We start from the raw sequence: 16031 nt of genomic DNA on the forward strand, positions 1-16031 counted from the left end.
AGGCAGGGACCTGTGTCTGTGTGACAGGCTGGGCAAGTGTTTGCTGCAGGCGCTGCACCAATAAAAACAAAAACACGTCAAACACGTCCTTGGCGGGGAAGGCCATTGCTGATAACACGTCAAAGACGTCATTGGCGGTGAATGAGTTAATAAGCCCCCTCAGCGCGCATTGGCTTTTTTCCAACTGAGGAAATCGCTGTTGCATGTCACGATGCCAGACCAGAAGCAGCCAAAACTCAACTCGGTGGAGGGGGCGGAGCCCTGGACACAGGCAACCCTTAAGCCTTTGACAGACATTTTGGGCTGTCCCAGAAAGATGACCAACGTGAAAGAAACATGGAGATATCTTTGGTCGTGGCTACAAAAACGCTGGTCTTGCATCATGCAGTGAGATATGTTGAAAGACGGCCGTTGTCACAGTCTTGCGGCCAAAGATAGCCTAGGACGAATTCTGACACTGTCAGAAATTTAGGGTGAGAGCTACAACGATGTCTGATAACAACCAATAGAAATGCTGCATGATCATATCAGTATATAGACACTAATGCTTGACATGACCTCCTCCTCGGATGTTTTTCCATATACAGATAAATTCCACTTTGCAAAGGCTACATTCTTGCTAAGCTTTGTCAGTTCATTGTTGACATTTCTACCAGACAACTGTGGCGCACATTGATTGATGCGTAGCTGCGATGCGCGCTGCTGACGTTTGATTATTGACTGCCGATTGACAGGTATGATGGAGAGACGTGCGTCGTAGCCAGTAGGTGTCATCATTGCACAGTCTACACAGATCAAACATGATGTCCTACCCAAGTTTATTAGATCCAATGTCGCACAGTGTGGCTTGCAATAAACGTATAAGATTGCTAAAATGTAGGCGGCTTTAGGTGTTAATGTGTCTATTCCACAACCACCAGCAGGGCCCTAACTTGAGCCGGCATCAAAGCTAGAAACATGAAGGCTTTGGTGTCCGTTTGGTTATCTGTGTTGTTTACCCTTGTAAAAGGCCAGGGGAGTGTCTGCACAGATAAATCTCTTCTCAAGGACAACTGCTCTGCGTGTGTGTGTCTAACTTCATAACCCTTAGTATATTTTATAGTAGACAGCTTAAAGGGATACACTACTTTTTTGGAAGTTTATTTCATTTGCCACATCCCCCCCACATAACCAAGATACACCATGCCTTACCGGCACTGTCCGCTCAGTTCACAGTGAGCTACAGTCGTGAAGTTAGTAATTATTGCCATAGAATGGAGGCTAATGGTACAGCTGTTAAAAATCAACCAAAACACACATCTCACGGCGCCAAAATACATGTTGTGCTTCGGGTACTCACCACACGATGAAATATTAATCCAAAATGCACATAATCGGTCTTTTTGGAAGGAAAAGAGGTCGGCGGCCATGTTTGGAAAGTAGTTTTCCTTCCAAAAAGACCAATTATGTGCATTTTGGATTAACATTTCATCGTGTGGGATTGTCCAATATTTGTACAAAAATGTCAATATGAGTGACCTCTGGGTGGGTTTGACGGCCTGCCATGTTTTTTTTTACTCCTCCCGAGGTTAGCTGAGAGTGTGATGTCATAGAGCTGGTCTACCTGAGTGCGTGCATATACCGTTTGTGCTGCCACTTTCAACACAGGGGTGTACAGTGTCCAATATTTGTACAAAAATGTCAATATGAGTGACCTCTGGGTGGGTTTGACGCGTGATTTCTATTCGCACATAGGATAAGCAATAACCACGCCCTGTGGCGCCGGGATTGGCCAGGAGCATTGAAGCTTGGGACTAAAGCACCTGGGGTTTTTCATCTTTTAAAATAAAGATGTTTAAAAAACTATTGCTTGTTACATTTTCAGTGCTGTACCTTTTCTCTGGGTAAGAATTGAGTTTGAAATTAACGATATGATACATTATATTATATGAGCTATGAATGTGAACACAACACCGTTTATATTATTGCATGTTTTTGTAGATTGTGTACATTGTGTAGATTACAATTATTATGCTTATTATTATTATTACTATGCTAAGGAAGGTAGGTGACCATAATTCATTTCAATGTCCGCTCTCGAAATCGCTGTCCGTTCTCAAGAGCTATTCATTTGGTTCATGAAATCGCTGGGCTGCGTGCCCTCCAGTGTTGCTCCTGGCCAATCCCGGCGCCACAGGGCGTGGTTATTGCTTATCCTATGTGCGAATAGAAATCACGCGGGTTTGATGGCCTGCCATGGTTTTTTTTACTCTTGCCGAGGTTAGCTGACAGTATGATGTCATAGAGGTCTTCCTGAGCGTGTGCATATGTTTGGCAAGCTGCCACTTTGAAGACGACAGGTGTCCAGTGTCCAGTGTCCTATGCAGTCCAGTGAACAGCCTTTACCCATTTAGATACTGAGAGGAATGTTCTCAATGTTATTAATGTTAATGTTGTGGAAGTGCGGGAGAAAGACTCAAAACCAAAGTTGTATCCGACTGGATTTATTTTCTCACACTTTCTCACAACTGCGATCATACAGGTAAAAGTGGGCTGCTAACATGTTGCTTTGTAGGCTACTCCCCAAACCATTGTGCCACCTACCTGAACCCCCCGCCCCAGTTAAAGGGGCCCCTACCATCAGGTGAATGTCTTTCCCCATTGTCTCTGCTGTGGTACGCCACACACGCCCCCCCAGAATTCACCCAAACCCCACTCCTAATAACGGCGCGGAGGGCGGATCAGCCGACCGTAACGGCTCTGCTTCACAGGCACACTGTCAGAGTCCTGAACAGCAGACCCTCGGGGCCGAGGGGTGGCGGGGGACCTGCCCAGGTCCAGGGGAAAAGAGTCAGCAGTGGGCAGCACAGCAAGGGGAAGGGGGACCACAAGCTTGTTGGGAGGTCGCCCACGCCGTGGGGGAAGCGCCACCTCCACCGACTTGCCCAAATCTAAATGGGCGGGCTTCAGGCGGTCCACAGAAACGTGCTCCTTCCTCCCCCCTATGTCCAGCACAAAATACTTGGTCCCTGCTTCCAGAACGCGAAAGGGGCCGTCATAGGGGGGCTGCAGCGGCGACCGGTGCGCGTCATGCCGCACGAAGACATAACCCGCCGAGAGCAGATCCGGCGGCATGTGCACCTCCGGCACGTCGTGTCTCGAAGTGGGGACAGGGGCAAAATCCTTGGCCACGTCCAGGAGCGCCGCCCGCTGACGAGCGGCCGACCAGGGAGCGTCGACCCCTGGAATGAACTCTCCCGGCACTCGCAATGGCTGGCCATACACCAACTCAGCAGATGAAGACTGCAGGTCCTCTTTGGGGGCCGTCCGCAGGCCCAGCATGACCCACGGAAGCCTGTCCACCCAGCCACCATCCACCAGGCTAGCCCGGAGAGCAGCTTTCATAGAACGGTGAAACCTCTCGCACAGTCCATTCGCCGGCGGATGGTAGGCTGTGGTGCGGTGAAGCTTCGTGCCCAGCCCCTCTGCCATAGCACCCCAGAGCTCCGACGTGAACTGTGGACCACGGTCCGAAGTGAGGTCAGCCGGCGCGCCGAACCTGGCGACCCACGACCCGATGAAGGCCCTAGCCACCTCTGCAGTTGTGGTCGACGACAACGGCACCGCCTCCGGCCACCGGGTGGTCCTGTCCACCATCGTGAGGAGGTGACTGAACCCATGGGAGGAGGGAAGTGGCCCCACCAGGTCCACGTTGACGTGGTCGAACCGCTGCTCCGGAACCAGGAACGGGGCCCAGGGGGCTTTGGTGTGGCGATGAACTTTAGCCCGCTGGCAGGCTACACACTGTCTAGCCCAATCTCGTACTTCCTTCTTCAGGCCCGGCCAGACGAACTTGGCCGCTACCAGCTTCACAGACGACTTCACCCCCGGTTGTGAAAGTCCATGCATGGCGTCGAAAACCTGCCGGCGCCACTCGACTGGAACCAAGGGCCTCGCCAGCCCCGTAGAGACATCGCACAGGAGCGTGGCGCTGACGTCACCAAACGCCACCTCCTGTAGCCGCAGCCCGGTCTCCGCTGACCGGCAGGCCTGCACTCCCGCGTCGTTGGCGTAGTCGAGCCCCAGGTGCACGGCGCCCGCCACCGCCCGGGAGAGGCAGTCTGCCACAAAGTTGTGCTTTCCCGCCACGTGCTGGATGTCTGTGGTGTACTTTGAGATCTCAGCCAGTTGACGCTGCTGGCGTCCGGTCCTGGGTGGCTCCGCCTTGGACATAGCGGACGCCAGTGGCTTATGATCCACGTACGCAGTGAACCGATGCCCCTCCAGCAGGAACCTGAAGTGCCGGACCGCCAGGAACAAACCCAGGAGTTCACGATCGAAAGTGCTATACTTCCTCTCATTGTCCCGTAACTTCCTGCTAAAGAAAGCCAACGGCTGCCAGGCACCACTCACCCACTGCTCATAAACCGCCCCCACCGCGTAGTCCGATGCGTCGGTGGTGAGGGCGACTGGGGCCGTAAACGCCGGGTGTGCCAGCAAGGCAGCGTCGGCCAGCACGTCCTTAGCGTCCTGGAACGCTTTGTCCCGCTCCGAGGACCAGTCCACCACTGCCTTGGGGTCGCGACCCCGCAGTGCGTCATACAGGGACCGCATGTGATGTGCCGCCCAAGGGATGAACCTGTTGTAAAAATTCACCATCCCCAAGAACTCCTGCAGCGCTTTCACAGTCCGGGGGCGTGGGAACGTGGCCACGGCGTCCACCTTGGCGGGCAGAGGAACAGAGCCCTCCGCGGTGACTCTGTGCCCCAGGAAGTCGATGACCGCCATGCCGAACCGACACTTGGCTGGATTTATGATGAGCCCGTGCTCCCCGAGCCGCACAAACAACTGTCGAAGGTGGCCCATGTGCTGCTCTGGCGACGCACTAGCCACCAGGATATCGTCCAAGTACACGAACAAAAACGGCATGCTCCGCAACACAGAGTCCATCAGCCGTTGAAAAGTCTGCGCTGCCCCCTTGAGGCCAAAGGCATACGCAGAAACTCGAACAGTCCGAATGGAGTTATTACCGCTGTCTTAGGCACATCCTGCGGGCGCACCGGGACCTGATGATAGCCCCGCACTAGATCCACCTTAGAAAAAATTGTTGCCCCCGCCAAGTGGGCCGAGAAGTCTTGTATGTGCGGGACTGGATAGCGGTCAGGCGTCGTGGCGTTGTTGAGGCGGCGGTAGTCCCCGCACGGGCGCCACCCGCCATCGGCCTTCGTCACCATATGCAGCGGGGAAGCCCACGGGCTGTCGGAGCGACGAACGATCCCCAGGCGCTCCATAGCTGCAAACTCCTCCCTGGCGATGGCGAGCTTGGCTGGATCCAGGCGGCGCGCGTGCACGTAGACCGGCGGGCCAGTGGTGGTGATGTAATGTTCGACTCCATGCTTAGCCACCACCGCTGAGAAAGTGGGGGTGGTGAGAACTGGGAACTCACTGAGGAGGCGCTGGTACTCGTCACCGGTGGCGAGCACATTGGACAGCCCGATCGTCCCCACGTCGCCCCGTGAACACGGGTAGGAACAGAATGAAGTGGCGTCAATCAGGCGGCGGTTCTTAACGTCCACTAATAATCCGAATGCACACAGAAAGTCTGCACCGAGCAGGGGTAGCGACACCCTCGCCCTGACAAAATCCCAGCCAAAACGGCGACCGGCAAAACACACCTCCACATACCTTGTGCCAAAAGTACGTATGGGCGTGCCATTTGCAGCGACCAGGGCGGGGCCTGCCACCCCAGCCATGTCCTCCATTACAGACGCGGGCAAAATAGTATGCTGAGCGCCAGAGTCCACCAGCAATCGCCTGCCTGAAACAGTGTCTCTGATAAACAGCAGCTTGCCAGCCTCGCCAACGCTCATCGCTGCTGCTGAACGCTGGCTCTCCCGTTTCCCTGGGCGCCAAACTTGCAGGGCGGCCGGCACTGCTTTGCCTTAGCTCCAAACCTCCTGTGGAAATAACACAGCCCGTCGTCCTCCCTGCGGTGGCCGCCTGCTGCCGCCACTGCGTACGCCGCGTCCTCCGGTGGCGCCGTCCAGACTGGCGCGGGATGCAGCGCGTGCACGTGCAGCTGACGAGTGGCGAGGAAAATCCTGTCCGCCTCGGCCGCCAACGCACGGTAGTCCCTGGAGGCAGAAAGCGGGGACCCTGCCAGGACAGCACGCACAGAGCTTGGCAGCTGCCGCAGGAATAAATGCGTGAGCAGGAAAGCCGGATCTGACGAGCCCAGCGTGGCCAAAATCTTATCCATTAACTCAGACGGCTTGCTGTCGCCAAGTCCATTCAGAGACAGAATCCACTCTGCTTTCTCCACCTCTGACAGTTCAAATGTTCTCAACAGCAAAGCCTTAATGGCCTCGTACTTGCCAATGGGAGGGGGGTCGTCAAGCAGCTCCAACACTCGGCCGGTTACCGAATTGTCCAACGCGGCCACCACGTAATAGTACCTTGTGGTGTCATCCACAATCCGCTTGAGTCCAAACTGCGCCTCAATGTGGCGAAACCACGAGCGCGGACTGGCATGCCAGAACGGTGGAAGTTTCACGGAGCCCGTGCCAACATTAGCGGCCAACCCGGCACTGCTGCCCGGGCTGTCCTCATCGCCGCTTACGTCAGGCCCAGGGCTGAATCCCTTCCTGGGCTTATTTTTCTTCGGCATCGTTCAATCAATAACGTTGCTCAATCGGAGCACCGTCCAGGGTCACCAATGTGGAAGTGCGGGAGAAAGACTCAAAACCAAAGTTGTATCCGACTGGATTTATTTTCTCACACTTCAACTGCGATCATACAGGTAAAAGTAGGCTGCTAAGATGTTGCTTTGTAGGCTACTCCCCAAACCATCGTGCCACCTACCTGAACCCCCCGCCCCTGTTAAAGGGGCCCCTACCATCAGGTGAATGTCTTTCCCCATTGTCTCTGCTGTGGTACGCTACAATGTTATTATTGTTATACAGAAACATAATTTGTATTGTATAGCTTTGTTTAAATGCTTAGTTTATTGTTTTAATGATGGTCTCGACCTAGTTTCAAGATGAAGACCAGACACGCTGCCTCACGCCACACGTAATCTAGAAACATAGCGACCTCAGCATCACGTGTAATCCTAGCGCGACAACAAGTGCAGTAATCCCAGAGTGACGGCGCTAATGTCGTCAGGCAGTAGTGACGCACTTGCCTAGGTGACGGCGTTAATGTCGTCAGCGCCGAGGCTATGACGTGGCAGTATTTATAGCCACGCCAAGCGCACCACAGTCCTTGTTCCCTGCCCTCTAGCCGCTGCACTAAGCTGATCCAAGCCCTTCTCTGGAAGCCGCGTTTCACTGATCTGTTCCCCAATCTAGCCAGGTACGAAGTTCAGTAGGATTCTTATGCTTGTTCATTGCACTTACTGTCTCCGGAGGAAGGATCTCTCATCGCAGCTCCCGCTTGGCTAGTAGCTCCTCCATTGATAAAACCGGGCAGGCATTAAGATCCTCAAAGCGTTTAGCCAATATCTCCGCATCCTGACTGGGGGCAGCCACGAAGAGCTGTTAAGTTGTGCAAAAACCACGCCATCAGAATTAATGCCATACCGCTTCAGGCCATGAATCCTATCGTCATGCCATACTTTAATAAAGCTTGCTGATTAACCTTACCCTCTGGTCTCATGATTGAAATGTGCAAATGTATCATTTTCCAATGGCTTCTGTGTGCTCTAAGCTTGTGCAAAAAAGGTTATTTTACTCACCGGAAGTGCTTATTGTTGCTCGTCTTATTGTTGCTCACGGAACAGAGGTATCGCATTGACATTCAACAAACTAGCATGACATGCAGAGTCTGATAACAAGTTGCTAAAAATAGAATAGATAATGAGTGATAACTGCCCGCTAACGTTCGCGCATATCATCTTTTGCGCATAACGCTAATTAATTAAACAACCCTACAACTCACGCCCAGATGCATCGATTTCCTCAAGTCTCAAAGAAAAAAGTGCTGCAAAGAAAACAAGTCTGCTAGAAATATACAGAATACAGGAAGCTAGACGTGTTTACCTTCAAAATAAAAGCAATAACTTATTACTTGGTAAACAAATAACAGATCAGTCGACTCACTATGGGTTAAAATGGACTTTTCAAGAGCCAGCCAGTCATTAAGTGAATGAAAGGGAAGAAAAGATCCAGCTCCTGCTTGTGAGAGAAAATCTCTGCTAATAATGAGCTCTTTAAATGCCACGCTGTAGTGGTTTTGAGTCGAGTGAATCCTGCACAAATTAGGCCTACTTTAGCCCCCTCAGCCTGCTAAACAGCATCGACACAACTGAATGGCTGCCAATCAAACTGAGAGTATGCTAATTAATTACAACACAGGGTGCAGCAGCAAACAGGCACCAGGTAGAGAGCTGCAGTCATCTGCTGATATGCTACTTGTTTATGCACTGGACACTGAAACAAACTCTGGGACATTAAATTCAAGGACTTGTCTGTCTTTCAAGGCTTTGTTTGGTGAAATTCAAAAATCAAGCTTTTAAAATTAGATATCAATATTTTCTCTTTCATTTTTCTCCCAATTGTACAATTCCCTGTTGCGGTCATTGCTCCAACCCCTCTGCTGATATGTGGAGAGCTGTAGACTAGCTGCTGCACATGCTTCCTCCAATACATGTGCAGTCACCAGCCGCTTCTTTTCACCTGACAGCGAGGAGTTTCACCGGCAGGACGTAGTGCGTGGAGGTTCACACTATTCCCCCCAATTCTCCTACTCCCCGAAACAGGCGCCTCAGGCAACCAGAGGAGGTGCTAGTGCAGCGACCAGGACTCATACCGCACTGGCTTCCCACCCACAGACACGGCCAATTGTGTCTGTAGGAACGTCTGACCAAGCAAGAAATACCGCTGCCAGGAATTGAACCTGGGTCTCCGCGGCGGTAGGTAAGTGCTTTTACCTCTACACTACCCAGACAATAAGATAGCAATATAAGTCTAATTTATTTTACTCCTTTTTTACTCTGTCAAGTGAAGTAAAACTGCTGCTATATCAAAGCAAATATCCATCATTGGGTTTTCCTCATGATGTGAAGTGTTGATCCTAACACAGAGAGACATCCAGAGAGCTGAGGCATATTGATTAATGTGGGTGTTATATTTGAATAAGAATTAAAAAGACTTTACAGGTCATCCAGTCATTTTCAAAATCTTTTACAGCCATATTTATTTTTCTCAAATCCACAAACAGTCAAGGACTCCCATGGCCTGTAAGAACCCAATAAAACCAACCACTAGAGCATCAACTGTAAATGGGCCTGTGCTTTTCAGGTGTGTCATTTGAGCCAGGCCACACGTGGCACGATCATGCAATCTGTCCCCGCAGTGAGGGGCCGTATTCCCCACAGTGACAGAATAAGGGAACATTTTCCATCAATGTCAGTAAGTATCATTCCATATAAGAGCACATCGTCGCACATTTCAACTCATACACAGACACACATACAAATTAAAGGCAGTGTCAACTGCCCACCACAACTGCCCACTTGGGAAGCCGGATTAAGGGTATGTGTCCTGGTCGCTGCACTAGTGCTTCTCTGGTCGGTCGGGGCTCTTGTTCGGGCAAGACTAGCAAACAACCAACAACAAAGAGTCCAGTAAAAAGTCCACACAGAAAAAGAAATAAATATTTATCTAGTGACGCCCGTCTGGCCAGACAGCAGCAATGTGACCAATGTTGGGGAAGAAACTAGAGTGGAGTTTTCAGTTCATGGAGGGACCTTGTTGCTTGTATAGCTGCTGTAATGTGGTTTTGGCCTGGTATAGATAAGGTTAGCTGCTTGCTGCGGAGCTAATGGATTTACCACCCTGGTCAGAAGCTCCGCTAATAACATTACCGTCTTGGATCTTGAAAGGATGCGCCTTCCCGGTGGTTTTTGGTGGTGCTAAACCAATATCAAGTTTGAAGCAAAGTACCAATGGCACAAGGTAGCACTCACAAAACTTCAGGACAAAGGAGCTCTCAATTTCACCAATTTATTTGGCCATGTCACAAATAATGCCAACGTTTCGGCCTCTCGGCCTTCTTCAGGGCATGGAGAAGGCCGAGAGGCCGAAACGTTGGCATTATTTGTGACATGGCCAAATAAATTGGTGAAATTGAGAGCTCCTTTGTCCTGAAGTTTTGTGAGTGCTACCTTGTGCCATTGGTACTTTGCTTCAAACATTACCGTCTTATCTTGTGTGGATAATGCAACAGTCGCAAATATGCCTAACGTTACTACTGTTATGGTCATGGAACATTGTTTGACTCACTGCAGTTAGCTGCTGTGAGGCTGCCTATTATAATGTTAGCTTGATGCTAAACGCGGCTAACTAATATAGATAATCAATTACCACCAAGCTCCACTAATAACGTTACCGTCTTGTGTGGATAATGAATGTAACAGTCATAAATATGCCTAACGTTACTACTGTTGCTTATGCTTATGTAACATTGTTTGACTGTCCAGCTCACATTCTTGGCTTCTATATAGATGTTTGCATGTATGGATTTTATTTTTTTATACTATTATCTATCTCATACTAACCTGTGCCCTTTCCCTGTTTTTTACACTTTATGTATTTTTTTTGTTTGTTTTTTACTCTGAATGGCCTTTGTATCCACCTGCCCAGGGACTCCAGATGGAAAGTAGCCAATGGCTAAATCTGTTGCAAAGCATCTCTTCCCCTATGGGGTTTAATGTTTTTTGTATATGTCCCTGCCAAATAAACTAATAAAATAAAATAAATAACCATCAACCCCAGGCATTAGACTGTACCGTAGAATATATGGAGGAGAAGGCTATTTCCTGGCTCATGCTAATGTGAGTATCCACTTCCCCGCAGCCAATGTAAGCCAAAACACGACCAAACATGCTACAATAACGTCCGCTAATTCATCCAGAATCCTTCCTGGGCATCTCGAGGCTCATCTGGCCGATAAATTGTCCAGGTTGCCGTTTTCAAGTGACTTTTATGAGCCAACGTTACAAAGCAACCAACACCTCTGCTGTTGCCAGGCAGCTGCTTGGGCGTGTGCGAGTATGGTGCACGCACGCCAGCTCGTACACATGCTCCTTGCAGTTACTCTAATGGCTTACGGATTTGAGCTTTAAAATATTTTCACCCACAAGATTTTCCATTCCACCCACCTGAAAATGGGTAATGGCAGTCTAACGGGATTGGGGGGGGGGGGGGGGGGGGTCAATGAATACAGAACAAGCTCCATTTGTCCTTGGATTTCCTCCTGTTTTGTTTTGTCTCTGAGCAGAGGCCTATACCACGAAGCAAGATTAGTGGCTTAGCGAGGTAACTTCAGGTTTAACCTAAAATCCAGATCCTGGATCTGTTTATCCTCCATTCGTGGTATGGGCCTCAGGTCTGCATTGTTCATAGGTCCATCTCATGATGTCAGCCTGCAGGCTGTGAAACAGTCACTTTCAATAAGCATGCCTCGTATTAATCTCATTTCGTTATGCTTGCCTGTGTCCTGATGTAAACTGCAGCTGTTTACCATATCATTATCGGCCCATTCACACGCCAGCATTTTAAAACTGGGCTGTGTTTACCTCTGCACTCCTCCTGGCTCCAGTTCAAAAGTACACCACCGGAGTTGGCGGATTGTGTCTGCATGAGCAATCCAAACACTTTCCTTGTTAGATGAAAAATGTAAGACTGGGGAGAGTGTTTTAGATGCATTTTAGAGGCATTGGAAGACTATTAAAAAAAAATCCAAGGCAATGGATGGTACTTGATTTGATGAAAAGTCACAGCCAGTGACTGGAGATGGGTGTGGAAAAGTCAGCTCTCCTGTCGAGACAACAGAGACTGAGGGGCTTGGTGACAATCAGACTAGATACCAACTTACGATAGGATCACACCAGCCACGACGCCCTTGACTTAAAAGGAATGTGGGCCAGGGAACCTGACCTTCACTTAACCCATTGATACCTGATGCAGCATTTGTGTATCCCTTTAAGACCTCAAACCGCATCAACGCGGTTCGCGGTCTTAAAGGGATACACACACAAATGAGGGATATACACGCAAATGCTGCATCAGGTATCAATGGGTTAATGCGGGCCAGGGAACCTGACCTTCACTTTGATATCAACTACAGACCAGTCAAGTGACTGCATCTTGCACGGTTTTGACGCTATCACGTTCACAAAATCTGTCCATAGATTGACAGGCAAGCAGGCAGGCATATAAACACCTGGCAAAGTACTCAAAACGGCTTCTGTGGTAGTTTCCGCTACAATAGGCGTCTCCAACTCCAAGACAACATTTTGCCATGAGGACACACACGCACACACAGACTCACAAGGTGAAAACAAACAATACCAGCGTCGCTGGTAAACACAGTAATGACTGTATTGATTTGAGGCAACATATAATTTATTAATCAGAAGAAACCACTGAGTTGCTGAAATGCAAAATTGCTACTGTGACTTACATAATGTTTGTCGTCGTCCTCATTGTAGGCAAGCTTGACCACACCGTAGGAGCCCTACAGTACAAAAACATAAACGGAGACGTGTGAAGTCAGTACTGCTATTAAACAAAATTCATTGATGGCTTTGTCATTGTGGGTTCAGCTCCAGATCAAATTGGTTAGGACATGAAAACAGAGAGGTCTGCGTATTTCACACTTCACTGAAGAATCACTTTGAAGACAGACTGCAGCACCATACTGAGGGTTATAAAGAGAGCACTATTCCCTTTGACTGTGGACTTTTTTTTATTTAATTATTTTATTTTATTTTTTGGCAGCACAAAATGGCTTCTCCCACACACACTGTCCCTGGATGTGTTTACACCAATATTCACTTTTATTTCTGACTAGTCTCTCATGCCAGTCTATGTCTTCCACAATCTTTGAAAGCTGCAGAGACAGTCTGTACTTTAGCCCATTAAAATTTGAACAGAGGAAGTTGTCATCTTCTAAAGAAATGTGTGAATCGCAATAGCTGCGACCACACGTGAATTTCTGAAAATGCAGGGTGGCAGGAGCAGCCCACGCAACTCTGCCTCTGCCATCCTGCATTGCGATATTTGCACCCCCGCGGCCCCTTTTAGCCAATTGCCATGAACACAAACCTGAACACAAACCTCCACACCAAATTTCAGCCTTAATGGTAATCCACCAAGGTTGCCTTCACATGAGGGAGTTCCAACGCTGGGTGCCGGCACTCAGGTTGTGCCCCATGCGTCATGGCATGACACACGGACAGTGAGGGTTACCCCGGAGTGCGTCCTAGCGCTCCACCACTGGCTATCCCCAGGGAGTGCCTTTGGGCACAGTCCAGGCATGGACTGGGAACCATTTGGTGGGGGGCCTTTGGAGCCAAGCGCACCAGGGCGCCCACATCAATCTTCTGGAATTCATGACAGTTTTTCTCTCTCTAACACTTCCTGCACGTTCTTCCAGGGACACCACGTTCTGGTGAGGTCGGACAACACAACGGTGGTGTACATACACAGCCACGGCATCCTGCGCTGACTGAAGTTGCACACGTTGGCTCACAAACTGATCTCCCTGAGGGCAACGCACGTACCGCGGGCCAAATTACGGGGAGTAGCATCTCCACCTCAAGTCGTGGAGCTGGTCACACTATGGCAGAGCCACGGTGGACATATTTGCGATGAGGGAGGCTCCTGGGCATCCCTGCACTAGCGCACGCCTGGCCGCATGAGCTGCTTTACACGTTCCTGTTGCCGATTCCTCCACTCTGTCCAGAGTGAGAGAGAACGAGCACACGCTCTTTCTGATAGTCCTGCTGTGGCCTGGCTGGTGGAAGTTTATCTGATGCTGTGCACCCCAGCGTGCAGACTCCTGACGCACAGCGACTTGCTGTCTCAGGGAGGGGGGACGGTGTTCCACCCATATCCAGAGAGCCTAGCTCTCTGGGCCTGGGCCCTGAGTGGCTAGATCTCCCCCTAGGGTGCTGGCCACTATCCGAAACTAAAGGGCTCCTTCCACCAGAACCTTATATGATCACAGGTGCAAGCTGTTCCAAAATTGGTGCTAAAAAGAGGGCCAGAATCCTTATCTCTGTTGCCACATTGTATCTCGGTTGCACACTTTTATGAGGGGGCCCACAGGGACCTCCCTGTATCCAAGACCCTGGTGCCTTTGTGGGGTTTGGCTGTGGTTCTGCAGGGGCTTAAAGGCCCCCCATGTGAACCACTACAGAAGGCGAGTTTAAAACACCTGCCTTTCAAGACAGAGTTGTTGCTGCCTCTGGCTTCAGTTAAGAGAGTCAGCGACTTACACATACTCTCTGTCCACCCCTTGTGCACTCAGTTTGCTCCAGGGGTTGGAAAGGTGACTATGCTCCCTAACTCGGCCTTTGTGCGTAAGGTTGTGGGTTAATGTTCTCCTATTACTCTAGTGGCCTTTACTGCTTCTCCTGGGGAGCATCAGGCTCAGAGTGTATCACCAGTCCGTGCCCTGTGCACTTTTATTAACAAGAAAAGGGGGCTCAGGAAGAGTGATCAGCTGTTCATCTCTTGTGCTAATCCGTGTCTGGGCAGGCCCATCTCTAAGCAGCGCCTCTTACATTGGGTTGTGGAGGCCATTACCTTGGCTTATACAAGTCAGGGCGCAGAGCCTCCTCCAGGGCTCCGTGTGCACTCTACTCATGGGATGTCTTCATCCTGGGGCCTGTTTAGGGGAGTGCCTATCCAGGACATTTGTGCGGCGGCGAGTAGGACCGCGCCCCTCACTTTTGTTCGGTTCCACAGACTGGATGTCTCAGCCTCGTGCGGCATGCGTAGCACAGGAGGGTTTTGGGATGCAGTTAAGGAGCCTGGCAACTTCCTTTCAGGTTGGAGCGATGAGCTGTCTGGCATACGGGAACCCCCACATCCCATAGTGAGTCATCACACGATTATTATAAATACAACTTAAGGTTATGAATATAACCCCGGTTTTATGAATAATATGAGTGAGATGACTCACCAGACAACCCTTCTTGCCAGGGGTAGCGAGAAGAATCCTCATCAAGAATGGCGTTATCCCACTCCCAGAGGGAGAAAAATGATATTCCTCTGACCCCAAATATGGGATAAATATGGGATATTTGGGGTAGAAATAATAATTGTGCTTCTGTCTAGGGCCCAGAGAGGATCTGGTCCCATAGTGAGGCATCTCACTCATATTATTCATAAAACCGGGATTATATTCATAACCTTGAGTTTTTCCTTGCCCATACATATATATTTTACTTTAGTCATCCTTCAACCTAACAACCCACAGAATGCCTCTGCATTGTTGTGCTACCCTCCTTCCTGGGAAAATGTGCTTCTACAACCAGTTTTGTTTTGACTAGGGATGGGAATTTCATGCATTTTCCTTAACTGTTAGTCGAGCACCTTAGTGATCAATTAATCGGTTAATCATTAACGCTGCGTACGGCCAAAAAAAAAAAAACAGTCCGGCTTGTAAATGTGCTTCCTGGGGGGACGCGACAGCCTGGTTCTCAATGTAGTTCAGTAGCTCAGGAAAGTCAGAGTCAGATGTGTTTAATTTTCGCCTGGCACTGCAACCTCGCGTCGGGTACAACATTGATGATGCAGGCTACTGGAGCTGTATTTGAGAACGACATCGCAACATACGTTTCCCATTGTCCTCTTTTACTGTGTAATGCTCCCATTCTGTTTCCTTGGCCCATCAGTAACATGTACAGTAAGTACAGACCATATTAGATGGTGACCACTAATTTGGGTGAACGTTACACCCTCTGCTGGTGTAAGAAAGTTGATATAGCCTACATTACACTATGTGAGCTCCGCCGCAGAAATGATGCACAGAGCACATTGTCGGTTAATCAGTCAATATATTTTAAATTGGTGAAGGAATGGTTAATCATTAACGTCCATAGATTTGACTCCTGTTGTGATGTTACAACGGGCGCAATTTGCAATTAGGTTTTACAACTTCTGTCACATTGTTTTCTTCTACCAGGAGCTGCCATGTTGGTTTTGCAGTTTTTCCCATGTCTGCAGCCTCATCCAGCCGATCAGGCGGCCAATCAGAGC

The 16031-nt window shown here is 49.7% G+C and overlaps 1 protein-coding gene across 1 annotated transcript in view; it reads right to left on the reverse strand.

Moving 5' to 3' along the window:
* The window catches only part of camkk1a (calcium/calmodulin-dependent protein kinase kinase 1, alpha a), a gene marked incomplete at both ends in the record, with an annotated part of 83052 nt that overhangs the window by 54117 nt on the left and 12904 nt on the right, over positions 1–16031 (reverse strand). The window contains one exon of the mRNA XM_083637765.1: positions 12445–12498. Coding sequence (XP_083493891.1) covers positions 12445–12498 — 54 coding nt within the window. The remainder of the gene's footprint in view (positions 1–12444; positions 12499–16031) is intronic.

The sequence above is a fragment of the Poromitra crassiceps genome (assembly GCF_964638095.1).
Source record: "Poromitra crassiceps genome assembly, chromosome: 1".
NCBI lineage: Eukaryota > Metazoa > Chordata > Actinopteri > Beryciformes > Melamphaidae > Poromitra > Poromitra crassiceps.